Source organism: Camelus dromedarius, chromosome 10, assembly GCF_036321535.1.
Source record: "Camelus dromedarius isolate mCamDro1 chromosome 10, mCamDro1.pat, whole genome shotgun sequence".
Taxonomy (NCBI): Eukaryota; Metazoa; Chordata; class Mammalia; order Artiodactyla; family Camelidae; genus Camelus; species Camelus dromedarius.
In genome coordinates this window covers 7,182,066-7,206,264 of record NC_087445.1, presented here as the reverse complement: position 1 = coordinate 7,206,264, position 24,199 = coordinate 7,182,066, and the positions used below count along the sequence as shown (strand labels likewise).

Genomic DNA, 24,199 nt, shown 5'->3' with positions numbered 1-24,199 from the left:
ATACTTCTGCCACATGCTATTGGTCTCCCTAAGCGCAACTGAGCTCTTCGGGTTGGTCGACGTACCCCCGGTCTCTGTCCAAGGCCCGCCTCCTGCCTCCTCCTGCTTGGGGTGAGTACCCTTACAGAGGGACCTCTGGGTTTAGTTCTTCTCGGAGGAACGAGGCTCGAAGCGATGGGAGTCTGCAGCTGATTAACTTTCCGTCGCTGCAGGGTCAGAGCTGGACGTGCCCTCCTCCAAGCTGGCAGTGAGGCGTGGGCAGGCCAGGCCCCAGCCGCTCACAGGGCCTTAGTTTTCCTGAATAAGCAGGGAGAAGGGAGGGTTACATGGCCCTGCGAACCTTGCTTGCCCCCATGCAAGTGGCGATCGGGTGGGTCGTCGGAATCCCAGAGTGCCGGGTTTAGGGCCCAGCGACCGGGCGTCTTACCTTCCCCTCCCTGGGCCTCAGTTTTAGCTTTGTTGTTACCCGTTATACCCTGTCTACTTTCCACAAGATGTTTTACATTTTCAAATTGCTTCATTTACTGAATGAATAATATTGTGGCGATTATGGCAGAACTAAAGAAAGTCACAGGGGAGTACTACTGCCTAAAACATAACTTTCTTTCTCCTAGTTGTGACCTGCTTTGAGCCCTATGTATTTATTATATGTATTAAGGAAAAAAACACATATTTATACATATACATATATAGGACAGCTTAAAATAAACTGAATGCAATCAAATAGCCAATTGTAGCTAATATAGAGTCGAAAGTTGAGAGCAATGATGTTGGAAGATGGGCAGATCTGCTTTTGAGTCACTACCCAGACACATCTCAGCTACTGTTGACTTTTTCCTCTTCTGAAAACTTGCAGTAGTGCCTCAGGGGCAGTTGTGAAGACTAAAGGAAATAATGAAGGTAAAGCATTTGGCACAATGCCTGGCAAGTAGTAACTCCACCGGAAAAAAAAAAAATGAGAGCTATTATCTTCATATTAGAAACAAGCAAATATACTAGCCAATGGGGCCAGTAGATTTACTGTAAAGGACCCAATTTAGCTCAAAACTTGTCAGTTAAATAACTAGTAATTAAGGAACAATTCATTCTTCAAAAGAGTGAAATTTCTTCCTAGTACTTATATTAAAAGGAATTTATCTTGTGGGACCTTTTACATAAGGAATATACATGGTGTGATGAACACTGTATTCACTATTGGTTTGCAGAAAATATGAAAAGCCATTTCTTGATTCAAGTGTTGATAAAAGCTAAGAGCATGCCATTAAAACATAACCTAGAGAAGCTTTTGGATGACCTTTTATGATACAAGGGTTAAGAGTGACTCACATATTCAGTACTTATGATATGTCAGACCTTACATATACATTATATAACATAAATGTAGGTAGTTTCCTCATTTTACAAATGAGGAAAACGAGGCCTAGAGAAGTTAAATATTTTGCTCAGAGTAACACAACTGTTAAATTAGGGGGCTAGGTCTTTCTCAGTGCAAAGCCAGCCATCTTTTCTATATTGTGCCATGCTGTTTCTGACTGAAAGAAGATGAAATTCTTGGAATGCCAGATGTACAGGCAGACTTATCCAAATGAAAGGCAGTGGGCTGCAGAGGTACCTACAGTGGGAGAAAAATCTTTCTCTAGTAGGAAATTTCCACCTTGGGAAATGAAGAGATGGGATGAGATGATCACTGAACTCTAGACCCATCTGTTCACTTACCTTGTGGGTGGTCTACAGCACTTCAAATTCAACTTGTCCCAAACAGAAATCATTAGCTGACATTCTGCCTCTACCTCCCTTCTACCTAGTCACTCAAACCAAACACTTCTCTCTCTCCCTTGGACAATGAAACATCAAATAGTGTTGATATTCTCTTTGCGATCTCTCTCAAATTCCTTCCTTCCTCTCCGTTCTCACTGCTTCTGCCTTCATTTAACTCTATTATCATTTGTCATCTGGACTGTTGGTAAACGGCTTGTAACTGGTTGGTCTCCTTGAGCTGGAGGGCATAGTTCCGTGGTAGAGTGCATGCTTAGCATGCATGAGGTCCCAGGTTCAATCCCCAGTACCTCCATAAAATAAGTTAGTAAGTAAATAAACAAACCTAAATACACCTCCCCCAAAACTATAATAACTGGTTGGTCTCCTTGTCTTTAATCTTTTATTCTAATTCTTTCTTCACTTTCCTTGCTGCCAGAATGTCTCTGTAAAATGTCAATCTGACCATGTTACAGCCCTGCCTAAAGCCAGTCAAAGGCTCCTCATTGCCTACAGAATATAAACTAAACTGTTTATCGGTGAAATGCCATCTTGTGCTTGAGGGGTTTTGCTCACACTCCTCCCTTTGCCTGGAGTGCCCCTTGCCACCTTTATTCTCCTGGTAAACTCCTAGCCATCCCTCAGTGTCATTATGGGGTACCCCTTGACCTAAAGATAATCACTCCTTTGCTACCATTACATCTTACACATATCCCCCTGATGCACAAAACACAATGTGTAACTTGTCTGTTTAAATACCTTCCTCTTTCACTAGTATTCAGCTTCATACCTACTCTTCAGTCCTGTCACACTGTCTGTCTCATGGGACACACTCAGCAGACATTAGATGAGTAATGAATCCCTTCAGGCTATACCAGAATTCCCCGTGTTTGCTTTCCAGGATTGGACAGCAGATGGCACTAACAGGCCACTTAACAGATCTGCTTCACTAGAAACGATTTTTTGTCCCAACCTTGTCTGACTTTGGTCTCATCTTAGAAGCCAATATTCACGTCATTACAGGTGAAATCTGTTTCCTCCCTCAGCCAAATAGCAAAGATGGCAAGATGACTCAGCAGCTTGGTCTCAGTGAGAGAGGAGAGTGGTGGATGTGCAAGGAAAAGTGTAGTTGAGGGAACAATTTCTTTGTCTCAATTTATTCAATCTATAGTAGTGGAGGACTTTTTTCTTTCTTTTTTATTTTTCTCTTTTTGTTGTTTCCTTTTTTTTTTTTAAGCGGGGAGGGTAATTAGGTTTATTTTAATTTTTTTTAATGGAGGTACTAGGGATTGAACCCAGGATCTCATGCATGCTAAGCACACACTCTACCACTGAGCTATACCCTTCTCCCCTCTATTTTTGTTGTTAAAAGAGAGAACTTTATTCAAGGATGGGAGGCTCATATCTATTTTCTCCTTTGAAAGGGAAAGAGGGACTTGGAGAATTGGAGAAATGACCATTATGAAGGGGGAAGTGAGAGGAAGCTGAGCAGTCACAGAGGTGCTTGTGGTCAGGTGCAGTGGCCTCCCTCCTTGCAATGGGTAAGCCTGGGCAAATTTCCTAGACACCAGTGCCCTAAGTTAGGTGCCTGTGTACTTGTCCAAGGCTAGCGTCAAGCATGTCCCCAAGCTTGGGAATCCTCAGGCTACTGGGTATGGTTTTCAACATGTGGTTTCAGGCTCCTACTTCCCAGAAAAAAGCAGAGAAGACCTAGAAACCTTTATCTGACAAGCAAAGTTAAGGGGCCTCAGACTACACTTTACCCCTCCAGCCTTGTCTTTGGGCACCAGGACCTTCATCTATACGCCCCTCCAACTAAAACCTGTTCTGTGGGAAGGATTCCAGCTAGACTTCTTAAAAACTCTCCATATGAATATAGATCAAAAAGTGGGAATTTTGGAACTGGAAGTAATTTTATAAATTATTTGCATGTCTTCTCTCAGGGCCTTTGTGCCCTAAGCCCTGCTCTTTCACGGTAAGCAAAGCTGTATAAATGAAAAAAAAAAAAAATACAGACTTTAGAGTTAGACTTACTTGGATTCAAATGCCACCATTCACAGACCAGCTATGCCTTTGGGCAAATATTTTAACCTTTTTGAATCTCAGTTTCCTCACAAAACTGGAGATAATAATCCTTATTATGAAGAGTTATCCTGAGCTGTAGAAAAGATACATATAAAGAACCTTGCACAGGGTAGATGCTTAATTGAAACACTTTCTGCAAAAGCGATTTTAGACCATGAGGAACAAGTTAGGTGGAGGATTTGGGGAGCGCTTTCTGTATCTAAAGTTGCATTAGTGAAGGCTTTTGGGGTTGAGCTATGCTTGCAATAGCACTCTGATTAATTTGATGAAGATACTGGAACACAGCATATCAGCAGAGCCAGTTATCTGTGAATTATTTTTTGGCACCTAGGTCCTGAACCTCCTAGGCTGTGAGGGAGTTGCATATACAGAGAAAGCCAAAAGCACTTTTCCTTTGCTTCTGGAACCTTCTGATGACATTGAGGGTTTTTTTGTGCAGGTTTTGTTTTTTTTTTTAAACCACCTAAGGCACTTTGCCACTTTTCTGAAGTGTGAATTGCCTGCTGTCAGCCTGGAGTTCTCACCTCCGCAATCCTGGCTGCAGGCATATTTTGCATATTGGATGCTATGTTCTTTAACCCCCTGAGGTTTGAGTCCACTCAGAGTCCGTGTGGGTGTGTGTGTGCGTGTGTGTGTATGAGAAAGAGAGAGAGAGAGAAAGAAACCTGGCTACTTTCAAACCCCAGGACAGCTTCAGCTCCGTGGTCTCCAGAAAAACAGAAACCTCCAACAATAGCTCCATTGACTTTTATGTAAATGGCACTCTTCAGGAAACACTGGGCTATTTCCCAAAGTCCCAGAACACACCCTGAGCATTTGTTTGAGTGGGAGGTGGGGAGACAGTTCTGTTGAGTCAATGAACATCTGTTGAGAGCTGCTGTGCTGGATCCCAAGGAGACAGCTTAGAGTCTGGCTCTTACCTGCCAGAGGTACAGACAGAGATTTGCTATACTAGGTATGCGTGCTTGTGGGTGCTTTGTACTGTGTCCACTTAGCTAAGCTGGAACTAAGTTTCCCAGGATTCCCTTCCTGTATGCTTCCAGGTTAGGGCTGACCTCAAAATTTTGCACATGATTTGGAAAGCTGAAGTGAAGGAGCAGCCAGTATGCTGAAGGACGGAGCGGGGTAACAGGCATGGTGGCAGTGCAAACCTTTTGACACTGATCTGCTGGCTCACCTTGTTGGCGCAGGACAGCATCCAGGCCTGCAGCTCCTGGACTTCTGCTGAATCTCCTCCTTAAGCTACTCTGAGTCCTGGGCCAAGTGTACATTCAGCTCTGTGGCAAAGGGCTCCAGCTTCTCCTACAAATCACCGGAGGCAGGAGCTTGGAGACAGTGAACACGAGTCGATTTGTTCTCACAGGTTCCAGTTTTCCTTGCTCTCTTCCACTTCACATCCAGCTTTCCTTCCCAACTGCTGGCCTCACTGACCTAGAGAGATTTCAGGCCTAACACCAGATACAGAGGCGACAGAGTTGCATGGATTTCTCCATCAGCTTCCATAATTGCACAAGGTCCAATCCTTATACTAAATTCTTAATTTTCTGTTGCTCATAGTGTTCTGTGTCTCTGATCAAACTCTACAGTAGAAGGTTATTCAAGCCATGACATCTGAGTTGCTTCTGAAAGGATGCAGAGGAGGCTGCATGTCTGGGGAAGGAGGGAGAAATTCTAGAGGACAGCTGGCTTAAGCCAAGCAATTGAAAGGGCAAATAGCCTTTCTAGAAAAAGCTGACCCCTCTGTGGGTCCAGAGCATAGGCAGAGAGTGAACATCTCATCCCAGCTCTTCATCCTAGTTCTTCTGGTCCCACTGAGAAGAAGCACCATCAGTGGGTCTGGTTCTTAGACGCGGTCACCCCTGAACATTGGTATATACTGAGATACATTTTTGCTAGAGTGCACCACTGTGACCAACCTAAACCCTCTCCCCAGAGGAAAATACTTGCCTGCTCCTCTCTCCCCAGTAGTCCTGCATGGCCACCCCAGGCCTGTCTTTCTTGCCACATCCCACCCCATGCTGTATTAGTGATGGCAGGAGTGTGGAGGAATGCCCTGGGGCTTCCTGTCCTAGGCAGGGCACTGTGCCCTCTAGTCTTGGATCCCTAAGCTTTTCCAGGGATTCCAACATCCATTCCATGGGATTCTACCAAGGCAGGGGCAAGATGCCCTATACCTATAACTTGCTAATACTTTCTGAGCATCTTCATAGGAGGATGTGGGATCAGTTACCTGTTTCTGCCTGAATGTGGAACCAGTAATTTGAAATCTTTGTTCACCTTTCTTTGGTGACAGGGTGCTTCCTTCAGGTTTCCAGAATAAGGAAAGTTCTCAGCACAAATAGGGAGACCAGGGAAACAGAACACAATGTTTAATATAAGCCTGATACTGGTTTACAGCTTATGAAACTTTAAACTTAAAAAGGACTGCACTTTACATTCTGTTATGAGCCATTCTTTTTCCACTTAGTATGTCTGAAAAATCTTTTTACAAGCAGCCTATGTGGCTCCACCTCATTTTTAAATTGGCTTCCTAATATTCCATCATATAGATACACTGTACTTTTGTAACCATTCCCATATTGATGGATATTTCTTTCTTCCTTTTTTCTTTAAGTGTGTGCATCTTACACATGTATTTCTACACGTCAGGGTGACTAGAAATGGAATTCCTGGGTCTAGGGGAATGTGCATTTTATATCTTGATAATTATTACCAAATTGACCTCCTAAGGGGATATGCTAACTTACTCTCCTGCCAACAGCATATGAGAACATAGAGCATTTAGAAAACCCACTTTGAGATTATTTCCAATCCTTAAAAACTCCCGTTATAGGTTTAGAAAGGTTTGGAAAGGTCACAGTGTTGGGTGTGTTTGGTTTTTTGGTTAAGGAACCACTATTCTCTAGAGAATCATTACCATCTGTTGGCAATCCTGAGAATTGCCCTGGAACAGCTTTCAGTTTGAGTCTGATTTTTATGCCTTTGACAGATGCAAGCCCATTTTGATCGAGCACTAATAGGGGGCTGTGGAGATCATCAGCTCCTACTCCAGCCCCCTTCTCTGCATCAGCTCTGCTACCCATGAGCACTAGCTCCTTCTTTGGTCCTGGAATTGCGCAGATGAGGCCCTGCAACTTGGGCCTCTCCCTGCATGGGCCACTCTCTCAGGCCTTCTCTGCATTTGAGACACTTGGTTTTCTTCCAGTTATGCCATCTCACCTCAGGACCTTTGCCCATGCTGTCTCCTCCACCTGGAACACACTTTCTCTCCTCCTTCCCTTTGCCAGCTTACCTTTTACTCATCCTTTACTTCTCTAATCAAACATCCCTTCTTCCAGGAAGCATTCCTTGATCCCTCAGGTGAGGTCAAGTTACCAATCATACATTTTCCCCTGTGGAACACATACCTTATTGGCAATTATTTTTAAATTTGCTTAACTATTTGATTAAAGTCTGCTTCTCCCACTAGAATATAAACTGCATGAGGGCAAAGGCCAAGTACAGTACTTAGTACATAGTAGGTGCTCAATAAATATTTGTTGAACAAATAACACAAATTTTTCTTTACCAGGACCTTATATAAAGGATCTTCCATGTTATTTGTTACCTTGAGCACATACATGTCTTCCTTCAGATGATGAATTTTTTTCACTTCTACAGATATTCCTGCTCCCTTCCTGTCTTTTGCTGTTGACATTTTTTTCTGAAATGGAAAAAAGGCTAAGTAAATTGGAAAAGACTAAAAAAAAGTCTGTCTTTATTGTATTTCTGATTATAAAATTAATAAGTGTTCTCTGTAAACTTCCAAATAATACAGAAATATATGGAGCAGAAAATGAAAGTCTCCCCATAATCTCATTCCCCAGAAAACAGTATTAATGATGTGTATCCTTCCAGACAGTTTTCTATGCATATTGAAATGTGCTGCATGCTTATTACCTGCCAGGCACTGTTCTAAAGCACTTTATGAAAGTTAAGTCATGTAACCCTCACAGCAGCCCTTTACAGTAGCGCTATTGTTATCTTGTCTTACAGTTGAGGAAATTGAGGCTTAGGAGCTAATCACACAGTCAATAAGTGACAGATTCAGAACTTGAACCCAGGCTCCAGATTCACACTCTTGATCATTCTGCTGGTTCGCCTCTGATGGGATGGGAAAGAGACTTTCTACCATGTGTGCCCCTTTATACTTTGAATTTTGAACTATGTGAATGTAGAACATTCCAAAACAGATAAAAGACTAAAAAAAAAAAATCAATAACAAATAAGTTTTTAGTACACCAAGCTATTCTTCCTAAGTGACCCCTCTGTGAGCCATCAGAAACCACACTGATGGGGTCTCTTTGCTCCAGAGACTCAGGTTGGAGGTTGAGGGAAATGGGAGTGTGGATTTGATGATAATATTGTACTGCAGCTCTCCCATTCCCAGCATCTCTCCAGTTTCAGCAGTGAGTTCGCTGCTGAGGATCTCGTGTACACACACACACACACACCCCGAGCCCTGCTTTAGCAGGGAGACCTGGAGGAGTTAGCATAGAACCACACCAACAGGTAGGGGCCAGGGTCCCACAGTTACACACAAAGGCCCGTCTCTGATCCCTGGTTTCACATTGGTCCTGCTGCCTTTTTCCCTTTTCTGTAGGTAACGAGGTCACTGTTAGCCGGTCTGTGCTGCTCCCCAGTATGGATCTTCCTGTTTTGTGTAACTTACCGCATCTTCTTTGTTAAGCCTTCAGATAAGACCATGGCCCTGAGAGCATGCGGCTTGATCATCTTCCGAAGACGCCTCATGCCCAAGGTGGACAACACTGCAGTTGAGTTTCTACTGCTGCAGGCATCCTATGGCATTCATCACTGGACTCCTCCCAAAGGTGTGAGGCCAGAGGGGCTGGCCTTTGGGGAAATGCCAAGCCTTGCTCAGAAATCCACCCTGCCAGGCACCCTACAAGGCTTGCTTCTCAGTGATTGTGTAGGAGGAGGGTCTGGTCCATGCCAGGCCAGAGAAGAACTAGAAATAGAACTCTGGGACTAAATCCCAGGGCAGAAGCAGCACCTGGTTTTGTATCATTCACCAGAGCACCAGCCTCTGCGGTGATGTCTGGGTAGCAGAAGAAGCACTGGGCTGGGAATTGGGGACCTTGGGTGGAGCCATTACTGGGCTACAGCTCAGGAGCCTAGGGTGAACATCCCTGAGACAGAAGGGAGCAGGGCCTTGAAAGGCAAGTGGGGTGGCGGAGGGGTAAACAAGGCTCCAGGGTTGGAGGAAAACAAGGAAGTGGGAACAGGAAATAAAATTTGCACATCTGAGTTTCACTAGGGAGAAACAAGGTGCAAAAAAGAGACAGAAGTGTCACATATACTATGAATAGAAATATTCACACTTGTGCCTCCTGATCACCTGAGTCACACGGCATGGTACCTCTCATTGAAAGATTTCAAAGGACCTCTCTGAATTTTTTCCTGCTTGGACCTGGGGGAGAAGTTACCCTTTTAACATTGATGGGCAGAATGCTGAATGGATGCTTTTGGGCAGGCTGTGCTCAGAGACTCCCACACAGTAGGAGGGAAGGTGGGACTGGATCACCTCTCTCACCACCAGCATCCCTCCCATCTTCCTCCCCTGATGCATTACCTACCTGTCTTTGTGGACACGGCTATATGTGGTGCTGTACAGAGAAAATTCCCCAGCAGCCGTGAGCTAGAATGGGTTTTTAAGTCCAAACTCCTGGCTGCTTTCTGTGGGAGCTGTGCAGCAGCAGCTGACTCAGGGTACTGCTATGAGGACCCCTGGGAAGGAGAAGGCTAGGATATAGCCCTGTCTTTGAACCAACCAGGGAATAGCTAAGAATTTCTGCTCCCCATGAGCTCCTGAACCAGGAGGCCCCCAGCAACTTGCTGGAGCCATGTGTTGACAGAGGCTGCCAGACCCCTCCCAGGCCTTCTTGGCCCCCTGGGTAAGCTGAGAATTTGCAGGGCGGGCCTAGAGACAAAGCTGAGGGCTGCTCCCAGTCTGCAGAGCTTCAAGTTCTCTTAGAACAGCTTCTTGGCAGTCGTCTGCTTGGGTTTGGGTCTTGCCAACAAATTTTCTTAGAACTGGCTCTCAGCTTGTCCTTAGTCTAAGTTCCCATCAGGACTTTCCCTATGAAACTGGAATCTGGCCTTGCTCAGTTAGAAAGACGAAAACAATTTGGAAAAGCCTTGATAGCTACTTGGAAACAGCTGCTGGTGCCGTGGTGCAGGGTTTGGAACCTAACTGTTGGCCCTGGGACTTCAGGGACCAAATGCAGACAGTGTTAAGTCCTCACTGTGGATTGTAGGCGAAGTGCTCCCTCGTCAGCCTGCTCCCACCTGGCAAGAAAGAACTGCTCCTCCTCAGGAAAACCACATTAATGTCTCCAAGGGAATGGTCTCCCTGAGAACATGGGATGAGGAGAGCTCCAAAGAATAAGAAAGCAGAGGTTAGAGGGAGGCTGTCTCTCTTACCATCAAAGAGCTGTATTCTAGACCAGACTTGCCAAATACATGGTCTGTTTCACTCTCTGTAGAGAAGATGTGGTGGGGAAGGGGGACTGCCCAGACACCACAAAGCCAGACACGCCCTGCCCTGCACCCCATTCCTAGGCATGTTAGGATATTGCCAAAACCTAGCAAACAGCTAGAAAAGTCACCAAAGACCCCAGCTTTAAATTATCTGACCTGGAAAGTCCAGCTTTGTTGAAGATTTTATCCTCCTCCTCTTCCTCTTTTCTCCTAACCAGGCCATGCAGAACCAGGAGAAAGCGACTTGGAAACAGCCTTGCGGGAGACTCAGGAGGAAGCAGGCATAGAAGCGGGCCAGCTGACCATCATCGAGGGGTTCAGAAGGGAGCTCAGTTATGTGGCCAGGGAGAAGCCTAAAACGGTCATCTACTGGCTGGCAGAGGTAAAGGACTACAACGTGGAGGTCCGCCTCTCCCACGAGCATCAGGCATACCGCTGGCTGGGACTGGAGGAGGCCTGCCAGCTGGCTCAGTTCAAGGATATGAAGGCGGTACTCCAAGAAGGACACCATTTTCTCTGCTCCACAGCGGCCTGAGCTGACCAGAGCAGGGTCATTTGCCTCAGTAGGATCCTTGAGGACTTTCTGAGATGAACCCGCCTTCACTTCCGGGGAAGTCTTTGGCTCATCATAGCACAGAGCAGATAGGTTAGTAAAATCAGCTGAGGACTCTCAGAAGCATGCAAGCAAAACTCTCAGCTTGGTGGAAAGGAAGGCAAAGGAGGAATTAAAAAAAGAAAAAAGGCCAGGCCCAGTGAGTGCATCCTTAAACTTAATGAATAAACGTCAAGCAGCTTATCTCTCCTTCTAATCTGCTGTATTTATTTCATAGACTCTTGCCCTGGGTGGGGAGAAAAGCTAGAGTGAATCAGAGCTCTGACCTTAGCTGAAGAGAATCCTGTGTCCAAGCACTCCACCCCAGAGAAGTTGAGGGAGTCAGAATAGGAGAAACCCAACACTGCCAGGGTAGCTCTCCTGCCTCTGGAACTCCAAGCACTCTCATCCCACCCCACTGGTGTGCCCGTGACATTGTGACATGTAGCGGGCAGGATATACAAGCAAGTGGGACTGGAGCATAGTAGTTGGGTCTGTTATACAGTCGGCCCTCCATATCCGTGGATACCGAGGACGGACAGTGGGACTCAAACATCCTTAGAACTTGATAATCCACAGCGGGTCCTGGAACCAATCCTCTGCGGATAACTTAGGACAACTGTACTTGCTAATGTATCTCTTCCCGGCACCAGGTGCACACAGTGTAGGTGCTCAGTAAATGTTTCCTAAAATTAGAGACCCAAGAAACACTGGAACAGATCCCCAGTCACAATCAGGAGAGGAGGGACAGCCAACCCTGGGCCACCAGGTCAGCAACACACACACTCCAACCTCCCAGCCCAGTCCTGACTCCCACAGTCGGCATGGTTGTGAGTATGACCAAGGTCATTGGTAAGAGGCGTACAGAGGCCTGGGGGCTTCGCTGGTCCACCCAGCAGCCCTGTCACTACCTCGTGCAGTCCTCACCTGCCGCTGCCTTCTGCACCTTTAGCAAGACCTCATCGTCGGCGTTTCTCTCTTCCCTCCTACTCCTTTTCTCCACGATTCAACTGTAAGACCCAGAAGCACAAGAGTTGGGTCTCAGCCTTCTTTCCCCTTGCTACTAGGGCTCAAGGAATGCAGGGCAGGTGTTAGATCCTCCAGCCCTTCCAGGAGCTGTTAGCAGCTGAATTCATGTGGATTTCATTAGAGGGTTGTTGCCCAATGAAGTGCAGAAGACTGGACGGGAAGGGGCACTGGCAAAGGTCAATGTGGATTACCAGGGTCAAGAACAGCCACCCCCAGAGGAAGGAGAGAGAAGTTACCCAGGTCTTAAACAGGCTTCCAGATGTTTTCAGTCACTGGTTCTCCGTGCAGACAGGGCAGAAGTACTAGCGAACAGGATCTTGGAGCACTGCCAGGGGCCTGAATGGTTTTGTTCCTCACCCCTCTGAGCAGCACTCTCTGAAGGAGGCCTGCTGCAGGAAGTTTTTGGAGCTTAATGTTCTCTTTTCAGGCCAGCAGGGACCACATCCCACTGATTTAATAAATGCCTGCTGGGCAGTGGTGCCAAACCACAGACTAGCTGCCTCCTAACAAGGGCTGGCCTTCCCCGTGCACTCAGCATGGGAGGCTGTGGGATCTCAAGATGCTAAGACCTCATACAACAGAGCTGGAAGGGCCTAGAAAATGATCTGATTTTGCTGCTTATTTTTTTACCTGGGGAAATTGAGGCTTAAGAAGGTAGATGGTCCTGGTGGCTGCCTATTTGTGGGGTCCTTTGAGGATGAGGTGCCAGAGGGAATACTCTGCTTTAAAATATCTTGTATCGCTTTGGAGTCACTCCTCTGGGCCTTACAGTGTTTTCCATGAAAACACAGGTACTCTGGAGAAGCAGGGAGGGGGCAGGGGGTGGAGTTCATAAATTACATTCAGCTGCTCACTCTGCAGGACGAATTCACAGAAGGGTGGGACTGGGCCAGGTTACCGGAGGTGGATGAGGGCGGGAGAGAGAGGAACTGAGATTGGGATGTAGCAGGTGAGCAGGCTTCATCGTCATCACCACTTTGCTTCTGGCCACCAGGGGCTTATTCAAGAGCGGTGGGGCCAAGACCACAATTTTCCCTTCATTCTGAGGCCCTCAAGCTCCAGAGCCTCTCCTCCTCCTGATGTAACCACCTGTCCTATAAGCGCCATCCTGTTTCTCCACCTACACCCAAAGAGGCTCTTCTTGGAGTTGCACCTGTTTTCCCCACTACTACCTGCACCACCCCAGAGTGAAGAAGCATCTGACAAACTAATCCTCACCAGGATGGTCACTAAGTTGCCCTCTCCTAGGTGCATCTGATAGAGGCTCTGGAAAACCAAAATGCTCTCTTGACTCCCAAAAGCAATACCTTACACCCCACAGTAAACACTTGTTTGCGAATTGAAGACCCAAAAGAATGAAGTTATAAGGGTAGAATTTAAATTGAAAGCCTATGGGCAGTATGGGACCCCCAGTGGAGCCCCCACATTTGGGGAGCAGAGGCTGACTTCTCCATCAGTCCAGCTCGTGCCCCAGCCTGTCTGCCCCTTTTCTAGAGGGGGGCAGTGCCAGCCTTGCTGCTGCCCCTTTAAGGTTGTGCTGCAGGTGCCCAGTAAGACTGGCTCTCTACCTTCTCCTAACCCTCCCCCTTCACGTCCATTCCCCTTCTACTCTGCCTTCTGCTCAGGATTGTGTCATAGGAAGTTCTCAACAGGACCCCCTGAGGAGGGGAAGGGGGGGCTAGGGAGGGAAAAAACAACACTAGGATACTGACTACAGAGGCACGGCCTCTTCCTGTTCTTCAGACCTGGAACCCCCAGGGACAAAGCCTCTTCCTCTTCAGTCTCTCCCCCTCCTAACCTAACCTAACCCCACCCCCAGCCAGACTCAGGGCTTGCTACAGAAGACCAACATTTCTCCCCTCCCTTAATGGGTGAGGGGGTCAAAAGGTACAAACTTCCAGTTATAAAATGAATTAAGTCCTGGGGATGTAATGTAGAGCATGATGACTGTAGTTAATAATACTATATTGCATATTTGAAAGTAGATAGGAGAGTGGATCTCAAATGTTCTAATCACAAGAAAAAAAATTTTTTTTTGTAATTGTGTATGGTGATGGCTGTTAACTGGACTTACTGTGGTGATCATTTAGCAATACATACAAATATCAAATCATTACATGGTATACCTGAAACTAACATAATGTTATGTCACTGACACTTCACTTAAAAAAAAAGAGAGAGAAGAAAGAACATCAGTCTTTTCCTGTATAGCCCATTAAAATGGTAAAGTACATTGGGGAAAAAAAAAAATCTCTCCCTCCACCACACTGCTGGAAAGATCCCTAGGCATGATGAAGCAAATGGCTAGCCTTAAGATAAAAACTAGGTTGTTCCTTGGGAACTGGGGTGTGTACCAGAGAGGGGAGGTGTCACCAGAAGTCCCACTGAGTCTGACAATGGCAGGAAAGGAAATCACCCAGTTGCCACTGTAGTTTTCTTCAAGGCTAGGTCTGGGCAGGCCCCCCCTTGCAGGGATGGGCTGTGCAGCTGTTCCCAGAACAGAAGGTAGTAGTTCTTCAAAATATGCTTATAAGTATGTGAGCATGAGCAAAACAGAAACAGAGCTGCAAAAATGATTCAGATCTTAGAGGTCTTGAACACCAGAGCTAGAATTTCTCCCTAAATGACATGATTGAATTTCAGAAAGATTTTCTTGGCTGCCATGTGGATTGAATTGAAAGGTTTGAGACTGGAGTTAGGAGTCCACTGCAATGGTTGAGGCTAGAATTGATAAGACCTGATATGGGATAGTGGCCAGGGGTTGGAGAGGTAAACACTGGCATTGGACTTGAGGAGAGAAGGGAACAGAAAGCTCAGTGAGGGGAACTGGCAGAAGAAGACTTGCTCTGGAGCCAACCAGGGTGAGGGATACTTCACTCAAATCTGGGGGAACAAGAGCAAAGATCCTCTTAAAAAACATATCTGGATCTTAGAGAGAGGGCTTGGCCAGAGTTCAGCAGATTCATATAGCACTGGAAGGGAAACTGAGGCAGACTCTTAGGGTGCACATGGTCACAGAATGGGGGTGGTAGGCCTCGGTCTCAGATTTCCCACAGTGGTCACTCAGTCCCTCCTTATCACCTCTGGAGAAGGGAGCATCCCATTATTGCATACCAGTCTCTGCACCTCCACCTCCCAGCCCAGGGGTACAGAAAAGACCAATGGGGAATTCTGGCCATGACAAGGCTGCTGGAAGTGCCATGGAGGAGGGGCAGCCCTCCCTCTCCACCCAGATGTGCAAAGAGACAGAGATAAATCTGGAATGTACAAGACGTGCTGGCAGGGATTGGGGGTGGGGGTGGACAAGGCTCAGAGAGGGCAGAGTTTCGGGCATCCTAGCAAATATAGGGGTAGAGACAGCTTCTAGCCCAGTTCCTACTCCCCACCATCTCCAAAACCAGTCCTTTCTCATGGTTCCTACCATTCCAGCCAGCTCCCCACCAACTTCTTGAACCTCTCTTTTTTGTTGTCATGGGGGAAGGGGAAACACTCCCTGGCCTAGAATCAGGCCCACTGGGTGGCAGCTTCAGAGACACACATTTTAGCTGGCTCCCCAACCTTAGATGTATACAGGCCAGGGCTGGGCCACACTGTAGGAAGATGGGTGAATGCTGGGTGGGAGATTCTAGGTATCTAGATGCAGAACACCAGGTTCCAGTCCAGTTTTGGTTACTAACCTGCTGTGTGACTCAGGACAATGCCCTCCTATCTCAGTGTTTTTTGTTGGTTCATCTGCACTTTTGTGATTAACTAAGTCAATAGCAGAGGCCAGACTAGAAACCAGATCACAAGCCAAGGGCCAGCTGGCTGGGATTTGGCCAAACAAGGGCACTCTTCCCTTTGGTCCTGCCCCAGCACACAGTGAGGGCTCAGTGGGCACGATGTGTCCCCTCCCCGATCTAGGCTGCCTGCCCTCAGTGCCCTTCTAAAGGGTACTGCTCCTCCATGCCAGCTGAGTTGGGCCTTACAGATTACTTTATCCCCCCGCCATGTCATCTCAGACAGCACACACTGCTTGGTGCTGGGCTGTAGAACTTAATTCAACTATGGAAATGTTCTATAATCTGCACAGTCCAACATGTTAACCACTAGTCACGCATGGTTTTTGAACACTTGAAATGTGGCTAATGTGCCTGAAAAACTGGATTTATAATTATGACTCATTTTAATCAATTTAAAAAATAAATTTAAGAAGTGACATGTGGCTAGAGGCTACTATATTGGACAGCACAGGTTTTAGGCAGAATTTTTCTTTGTTCCTTGTTTAGAATATAGAGTTGATAGCAATTACCATTTACTGAGCACTTAACTCTTTGCCAATTTTTACATGAGTACTTTACAAACCCATCTCAATGAATCCGAGAAATTCCATTTTAAAGATGAAGAAACCAAGGCCCGAGAGGTTAGTTAGGTAAGCTGGCTTCAGACTGTATAGAAGGTGGATGGCCATTTAAGTGTGAGTCATTTTCCCCAGCTATTTAGGGAAACTTCCAGGACCCAGCCTGGGTGTCCTCCTCCTCCAGTCACTCCACAGCCCATGGCTGTGCACCAGCGCCCAAGGAGGCTCACCACTGAATACAGATTAGTAAATGCTCTCAACAAAAAGGAGAGGAAAGCTACTGCCATTTACTCCTCATTTCCTGGGGACTCCTGGCTCCTGACATTCCACCTTCAGATGTCTCTTCTCTTACCTTTCTCCTGGACCACAGTGTCCCTTGGCTCACAAACTCAGAACTCAACTGGGTGCTACGTGCAGTTGTTTGGGAAGAGGGTGTCACATGCAGGCCCAGAGGAAGCCAGCTGGGTTGGGAGCGGGGGCCTGGAAAAATCCACATAGTTTTTAAGCAAGAAAACAAACAAAAAAATACTATTATAATAACTAACTTTTATTGAGCACCTACTTGTGCCAGGCACTTTACATAAATCTATGCTTATAATTCCCACAACAACCTGGGAGGTAGGCATTATTATCACCATTTTACATATGAGGAAACTGAGGCTCAACAAGGTTAAGCAGCTTACTCAAGGCCACACAGCTTGAGATGAGTGGTAGAGTCATCTTGGTGAGTGCCCTTAAACTTTCATTAGCATTCTTCACACTGAGAAGATAGAGGAGGTGGAGGAGCGGGCAAAGAGATGCATTCTCTAGGGGGTGAGGGACTGATTCTGCTGTCCAAGTTGATGAGGGAAGCTGAACCCTGCCCTGTTTAACACCTTCCCCCTCTGGCAAACCACTCCTTCCCCAGACTGAGCTGCAAAGTCAGAAAGAACTCATTCTGGCTAAGGCTGCTCTTCTTAGAAAGGAAAAATGGCTGAAATGAAAGATCTTATTCTGTATGTGTATTTATAGGTATCAGTTGTGTGGTAGTTTGTGTGCACACCACCACGAGAATAAGAACATCACTCCCTTTTAAGCCATACTTCTGCCACGCGTGCAGAGAGCGAGGCAGCCGAGGAATCTGTAAAGGGCTGTTTATTTCCTACTAGAGTCCCGTGGACATCACCTAGGAAGGGGCCAGCTCAACAATCAAACCCTCAAATCTGCTCCCTGGCTTATGCAGCCTCTGAGGTACTATGTTCATTCCACAGATCCAGGTACACATGGTGGCTCTCTCTCTTTCCCTCTCTCCCTCTCTCTGTCTCTCTGTCTCTCTCTCTCTCTCTCTCTCACACACACACGCAACACACACACACACACACACACACACACACACACACGTTCTTAAGTTAAGGCACCAAGTCCAGCCTACATGGCCTTGCAAGTCTTTGCACATCAGGCAGTGGCCCTGGCCCAGGGCTGAACCATGTGTGTACAGATGGGTAAGTGCAGTGTCAGGAGTCTCTTTACAAATGAGGGACAACGATAATGGCTCTGTGCTCAGCCCAGTTCCCCTGTCCTCTGGGAGGGGCCTCCTGCCTCCCCGTCAGTTGACCAAGTACCTCCATCCCTTCTCACCAGCTGGGGTGGGAACAGGTCAGCCATAGTTCACACCAGTGCTTGGAACTCAGGGCTTTGCTTCCAACACCAAGAATGTGCCCTTTCTAAGAGTGGCAGGGGGCTATTTTGGGATCAGAAAGAGGATCCAGTCACCACCTCAGAAGGACAGAGTTGGCCACTCAGGCCAAGATGGAGGGTGAGGTTTCTCTTTGTGCTTTTAAAACCCAACCATGTTTAACAGGAAGAGAGCTGACCTTTCTTCTCTGAGCTCTCTTACCCTTACTCCAGTGAAAGGGTTTCTGTAGACTGGAGTGGAGGGAAACTCCGTGCGTTGCAGTGGGAAATCGCTTCAGCCTCTCCTCCCCGGGTCCTACTGGAGCTGGCTCCAGCACACTTATGGTACCCACTTAGTGGATGGTACCGAGGTGGGGACTTCCTGCGGATATACGGTATGGCTGTGATGGAGGATTAAAGGTCTACACGAAGACTGGGTTAGGGCTGTGGGGCTCCTGTGTCCTGCGCAGGGTCAGGACACCCAGATAAAGTAGGCGACCTCGTCTAGGTCGACGGGGTAATCCGTGAGCAGCACTGGCGTCTTGTCGAAAAGCTCACCCTTATAGCTGCGCCACTTGCCTGCGGGCAGGTACACGTCCCGCTCCTGCTTGCCGGGCTCCAGTACTGGCGCCACGAGTAGCGTGTCTCCAATAAGGAACTGTGAGTCGATGCGGTGCGCCGTCTCATCGTCAGGTGCGATCCACCAGAGGGGGCGCACGATGGGGTCGCCTGTGTCAGTGACCTCACCAGCCAGCTCAAGCAATAGCGGCGCCACCAGCGAGGCCCTCAGTGCGGTGAACTTGTGCGCAATGGCCACCACTTCGGCGTCGTACTGCCAAGGTGGAACAGAGAACTGCATAGCTGGCATGAAGGCGGCCACCTCCAGCCAGCGCACGTACAGCTCGCGATCCGGCACATCGCTGCCGCTCGCTGTGCGCTCTGGCACCGCGTTGCCCCCCACCATATCCGGCAGGATGAACGGGTAACCCAGCATGCTTACGGTGAGCACGGCAGGGATCAGCGAGCGCAGCCCCAGATCATAGCCCCACACGGAGTCGCGGTCCACCAGACGGAAGAAGCACGAGATGTTCTGTGACTGGTAGCCTACGCGGACCTCGGCCAGCGAAAAGAAGGGCAGCGCCATTTCGGTGTAGCGCCGACTCCATATGTTGGGGTCAGACAGAGGCCTGTAAGTGCTGAAGTCCCGCGGCAAGTAGCTGACCTCGCCCGCATCGAACTTGAAGGAGGCCACGGCGTAGCGTGAGCGCAGTCGCCGCAGGTGCCCCTGGAACCAGTCGCGGGCCTCTGGGCGCGTGAAGTCGAGAACGGCGCCGATGCCATTCCACCAGCGCACCAGCGCAGGCAGCCGGCCCGTGGGTTCACGCACAAACAGCTCGCGCTCCACGCCCTCGCCAAAGCACGACGAGTTGTAATTGACAAATGGGTGCACCCAGAGTGTGACGCGAAAGCCGGCATCTCGCAGGCGGCGGAACATGTCACTGGCGTTGGGAAACTTGGCCTCGTCGAAGTCGAAGTCGCCATAGGCAGGTGTGTACATGTCGTCGATTTCCAGGTGGCTGCTGTTGAAGCGGTGATGGCGGATCTGCTGGGCGAAACGCTGCACCTTATCTTGGTCCACCGCGCGCCCGTACAGCACCCACGTGGACCAAATGGGGTCCCGGAAGGCCTCGGGTGCTGGCACCCTCGACGGCTTGTTGAAATAGCGCCGCACCATGTACTTGTGGATGGAAGTGACATCTGAGCCGACACACACGCGATAGCTGAGCTCTGGCGCAGCTGAGCGGCCAGCAGGCGGCTTGTAGGGCGTGTCGTGGTAGCGCGCCTGCAGCCGCAAAGAGCGCTCCGTGCCGTTCCAGCCCAGGTGAAAGGGCACTGAGTCATTGACCTTGATGGCAGCTGCGCGCGACGACAGCCAGTAGCGCTCGAGGATGCCTCCAAATGCGGCGTTGGAGGAGTACACGTCGCTGGTGACGAAGGGCTGTGGCTCCTGCTGGCCGTCCAGGCGAATGGGCCAGTGCTGGGTCTTCATCTCTGCGCCACCGTACCAGTGCGCCCCCGCGTCGCCCAGGAACATGGCGTGCTCCACAGCACGCCCGGGCGCAGCCTCCTCCCAGCGCACGCGGTAGCACATGACTGTATCCTTGGGCCTCACAGTCTGGATGAAGAAGTGCAGCTGGCGCGCGTCGCCTGTGCGAGAGCAGCCGAGCCGTGCGCCGTCGCGGCTGCAGGAGTCAAGGTCCAGCGCGCCTGAGCGGAAGGCCAGGCGGAAGACCTGCTCGCCCTTTTGGTTGCGGATGGAGAAGCCACCGCTTTTGAGGTCCAGCAGCTCGGCACGCAGGCGTTCTGCCTTGCGTAGAGAGGCACTGTAGTAGCACCAGGCTACGACCGCAGCCAACACCAGCAGCAGCCCCAGTACTGCGGAACCCAGCAGGGGCTTCAGATCTTTGGACGGCTTGGGCTTGGTAGGCGAGAAATTGTCAGGCAGGAAGGTGTACATGGCTGTGGCTGCAACGGCCTCGGGGCTTTTACGACTTGTGTGGCGGCGGGGATAGGCCTGGCTCTTCTCCTGAGTGTTCTGGGGCATCAGCCCCCAGTTAAGGAAGAAGCTGGCAGTACGGCCACCTGACAAAGACCATCTGAACCTGGCCTGCCTGAGTCAGGAAGGGGAAGAGAGAGGTGGAACTGAGCTTTCTCATTCCATAGTATTTCCATTTGCTGCAGCAAGAAAGAAGAGGTGTATATTTTGGGAAGGTGTATACTCGGGCGTAAGGGCTAGACTCTTACCAGGACGTTCTGTCTGCATCTTACCTACCCTTTCTCATGGGCCCCTCTGCTTGCCAAAATTAGTCAGGACTCTGAAGCAGGAGGGACAGATTGCATGCATCCCTGTTTTCCTGGTAGAGGAACAAACCCAGACAGGGTCAGGGAGCTGTCCAGGATCACAGAATTAATCAGGCCGCCTGGATCATACATGGGGGCAGTTCAGGCTGAAGAGAAGGAGAGGCACCTGGAAAGAGTCTGGTTTCCCAGAGATGTGGCCATGGTAGGAGAGGGAAGATAAGCCATCCAGCTCCCTGAGACCTTTAACAGAGCAGTAGTCCCCAGAGGGGAAGAGGAGAGAGAAAGGGGAACAGTTCAGGCACGGAATTTAACCTTGAGTCAGAAGCCATATTAAATCTGGAGATAGAGAAGATACTCAAAGCCAGACTCAGTCCTAGGGCCTGGTTTGTAGAGGGGCAGGATTGGGTTTGGCATTAAGACTGGGGTCAGGAGCCTAGCATGGGGGCTGTGGTGGCTTCTCAGATCTCCCTTTCTTTGCTCTCAAACTCCACCCTGCTCTCAGCCATTGATCACCAAATCCATTTCCCTGCTCACCTTCCTGCTCTGCTCCCAGCACCATATCTGTCAGCCAGCTATCTCCTGGCTTTGTTTTTACCCACTGTCCTGTTGCCCCTACCCTAGTTAGAGCACTGCCATTTCTCCCTTGTATCTTTGCAGCACTTCCCCAAGAGGCCTCTCTGCTTTCAACTTCTTTTCCCCTAATGCCTTAGGCTCACAGCAACCATAGTGATCTTTCTAAAGCACTTATCAGACTACATCTCTCCTAGTTTAGGGAGCTGCTGACGACCCCCATGATGAAGTTCAGAAGTGTAAGCTTTGCAATTGAGGCTCAAATCATAATATGATCTTACCTGTCCTTCTGATTCCACTTCCAGCCATGCCTATCCTATGACTACCAAGCTCATTCCTTTCCTAACCTCAATCCTTCAGGCCACCTGCTTTAGAAAATTTCACCCACCTCTCTTGGGCCAACTTCTCTCCTCTACCTACAAGCTCTCTGGGGATCAGACACCCCCTACTCCACATATACACTCTTACACACTGTTTGCTAAACATTCAGATATGACTGCAGAGAAACACAGACTTGGGAGGAGGTCTGTGTCCCAATCTGCTTTTCAAGGCTACTGGCTTTTCTTGTCCCAGCCCTCAGGGCAGAGTCCAACAAAGAAACAGCACCAGCCAGGTGTATACACAGACATGTACACTGCCAGCCAGCCAGCTGCTCACCTGCTCCAGCTTGGGGGAGGGAGAGACGGAGACTAGCAAATAGTAATTAGACTCCTCCCAGATGCCAGTGGCTGTTTCCAAGTCCCCAGCGACTTCCAAGGAGATACCAGAACTGCTCAGGGTTCTTGCCTCCCTGACTTCTCCCATGAGACTATCAAGAATGCCCAGTGCAGATCAGAATTTTGATCCCAGATGTCAGTATACAGCTCTCCACAATGCCCCTCCTCCAGGGAGGTGCTATCTCAGGACCTTATTCTCTGAGTTCCCTCCCCGCAACTCTCTAAACTTGTCAGTTTCAGCTGGTTTAGAATAATAGCCTTTTATTTCCCTCCTCTCATCCCAAACAACTTAGCCTTCAAAACACCCCCATCCAACTAGGTACAGGTTAGAAAAGCCCTCCTGAAAAATGCACGCAGTACCCTTTAGCTGATGGCCTTAAGCTAAGAAGAACCCAAAGAAGGCCTTAGGTGGCCCAGGCCAGACCTGCTGTACATTTATATTTATTCATTCAAGCCAACCAAGGCCCCATTCTGGGCACTAAGTGAATAAGGGGAAAGGGTCCATATCCGAATAGGACAGAGACCACTCATCCTCAAAACTTTCATATTAAATCAGCCCTTCTCATGACCCCTGGATGGTCACTAAGGTGACCTCAAAAGCCTTTTTGAACACTTAGGTTCTGATACTCTTCTAGGATTCCGAAGCTCTTTTCTGAAGGACAAGAATCCACAGGGCCTGTGCTGGTCCCCCTAATGCCACCACAGCATCCAACCCTAACCTTAATGCCGAACAGGAGGCATAACTGCTCTGCCCATTTTACAGATGAGGAAACAGTGGCCCAAACAGAAAAAGGAATTTGTTTGAAGTCACGCCAGTAGCAAGGTTGCCTGAATCCAAAATCTCAGCTTAATCCTCCACAGTGTAAGTTTTAGGAATGGGAGATGATGATCTGACTGGCTATTTGAATGTAGCAGAAGAAAGGAGCTTTGTGGCCAAGAAGATGGGACAGGCTTCCACCAGGCTGATGTGGACATGGTGAGGCCTATCTTCCCAAGGGCTAGTGCTGCTTCTTACTCCAGGAAGGCTACTTGGGGGTAGGAAGTGGCAATTTTAATGGCATCTGGTACCGGAGCTGTGGGGGAGGAATTGTGGTTCCCGTGTTAACGGTAGTGCTAGAGACCTCTAATCTGCCGCCTCCGCCACTGCCCAACCACAGGCTAGTGCTGGCAGGTGGGGTTTGCTCTAGCTAAGCCTCTCCCTACTTGACAGTCAACCTCAGTCTTGGCTGCCAGCCCCTGGCCAGATCTAATGGGGAGGGCTGGGCCCAGCCCAACTGAGGGGAGGCCATTCCTTGTTCAGTCGTTTGTCGAACACAGTCCCCGGGGGTAAGGTAGTGGGTGGAAATGTAAAAGGCAACTCGGTCTGGCCCAGCTCCCTGTCCTGCCCAGCGACGGGATCCGGGGCGATCGAGTGACTGCGCTTACAGCCTAGAATACTCCACACCAACCCCCAGCGCTACAGCTATAATGTCCTAAGGGACAGACTGAGGTCAAAGGGCCGGCCGCCCGCTGGGAACCACGGCCAGAGGAAGGGGCCCAGGTGCCCAGGCTTGCCCCACTTACTCATCTATAGGAGCGAAAGTTCAGGAAATGTTCTCCCTCAGCAACCCTCCCAAGGTCTTCCCTCTGGGCTCACTCACGGCAGTGACCCCAGAAGTGGGGGTGAAGGGAGTCTCCCGCAGATCCCCTCCAAGCTAGCCGAAGTTGAGCTGCCACGGCGCAGCGCGGGTCGCTGCCTAGCTGGGGACAGCTGAGTCCCTCCTCGGGCTCCGCCCCCTGGCTGCTCGGCCACGCCCCGGTCGTTCTGTCTCGCCTTGGGTCTCAGAGTCCTGCTCCGCCCCTGGCTCCCGACCATCCTCCCACATAGTCACGCGGACCTGAGGCCACGCCTCTTAGCCCCTACCTTCCTCCAGCGCTCTACGCCCAGCTCCGGGCGGCTCAGGCCAGCAGCCAGCCTGGTGCTTTCCGACTCCTCCCCCCACCTGCAGGCCCGCCCCCTCTGGGCAGTTGCTTACCCTCATGCAGGCGGGGCTCTGCCCTAGGCCTGCTGGGAAATGT

General features: G+C 49.1%; 2 protein-coding genes across 6 annotated transcripts; one reads left to right on the top strand and one right to left on the bottom strand.

Moving 5' to 3' along the window:
* The first annotated feature begins 28 nt into the window (after positions 1-28).
* On the top strand, positions 29-11,189 carry NUDT2 (nudix hydrolase 2). 2 transcript variants are annotated; one of them, XM_010975840.3, is made up of 3 exons: positions 29-111; positions 8,570-8,711; positions 10,599-11,189. In XM_010975840.3, the coding sequence occupies exons 2-3, from the start codon at positions 8,585-8,587 to the stop codon at positions 10,913-10,915; spliced, it is 444 nt and encodes a 147-aa protein (XP_010974142.1). In that variant the 5' UTR covers positions 29-111; positions 8,570-8,584; the 3' UTR covers positions 10,916-11,189. The 2 variants fall into 2 exon arrangements, with proteins under 2 accessions (XP_010974142.1, XP_010974143.1); XM_010975841.3 differs by lacking the exon at positions 29-111 and adding an exon at positions 3,205-3,296.
* Positions 11,190-16,866: 5,677 nt separating this feature from the next.
* On the bottom strand, positions 16,867-23,957 carry MYORG (myogenesis regulating glycosidase (putative)). Of its 4 annotated transcripts, none has more exons than XM_010975843.3 (2): positions 23,705-23,957; positions 16,867-20,729 (listed from the first exon to the last, which is right to left on the bottom strand). In XM_010975843.3, exon 2 carries the CDS (start codon positions 20,596-20,598, stop codon positions 18,466-18,468), a length of 2,133 nt encoding a protein of 710 aa, XP_010974145.1. In that variant the 5' UTR covers positions 20,599-20,729; positions 23,705-23,957; the 3' UTR covers positions 16,867-18,465. The 4 variants fall into 4 exon arrangements, with proteins under 4 accessions (XP_010974145.1, XP_010974144.1, XP_010974147.1 ...); XM_010975842.3 differs by having other exon boundaries at positions 16,867-20,665; XM_010975845.3 differs by having other exon boundaries at positions 23,782-23,957.
* Between the last annotated feature and the right edge of the window lie 242 nt (positions 23,958-24,199).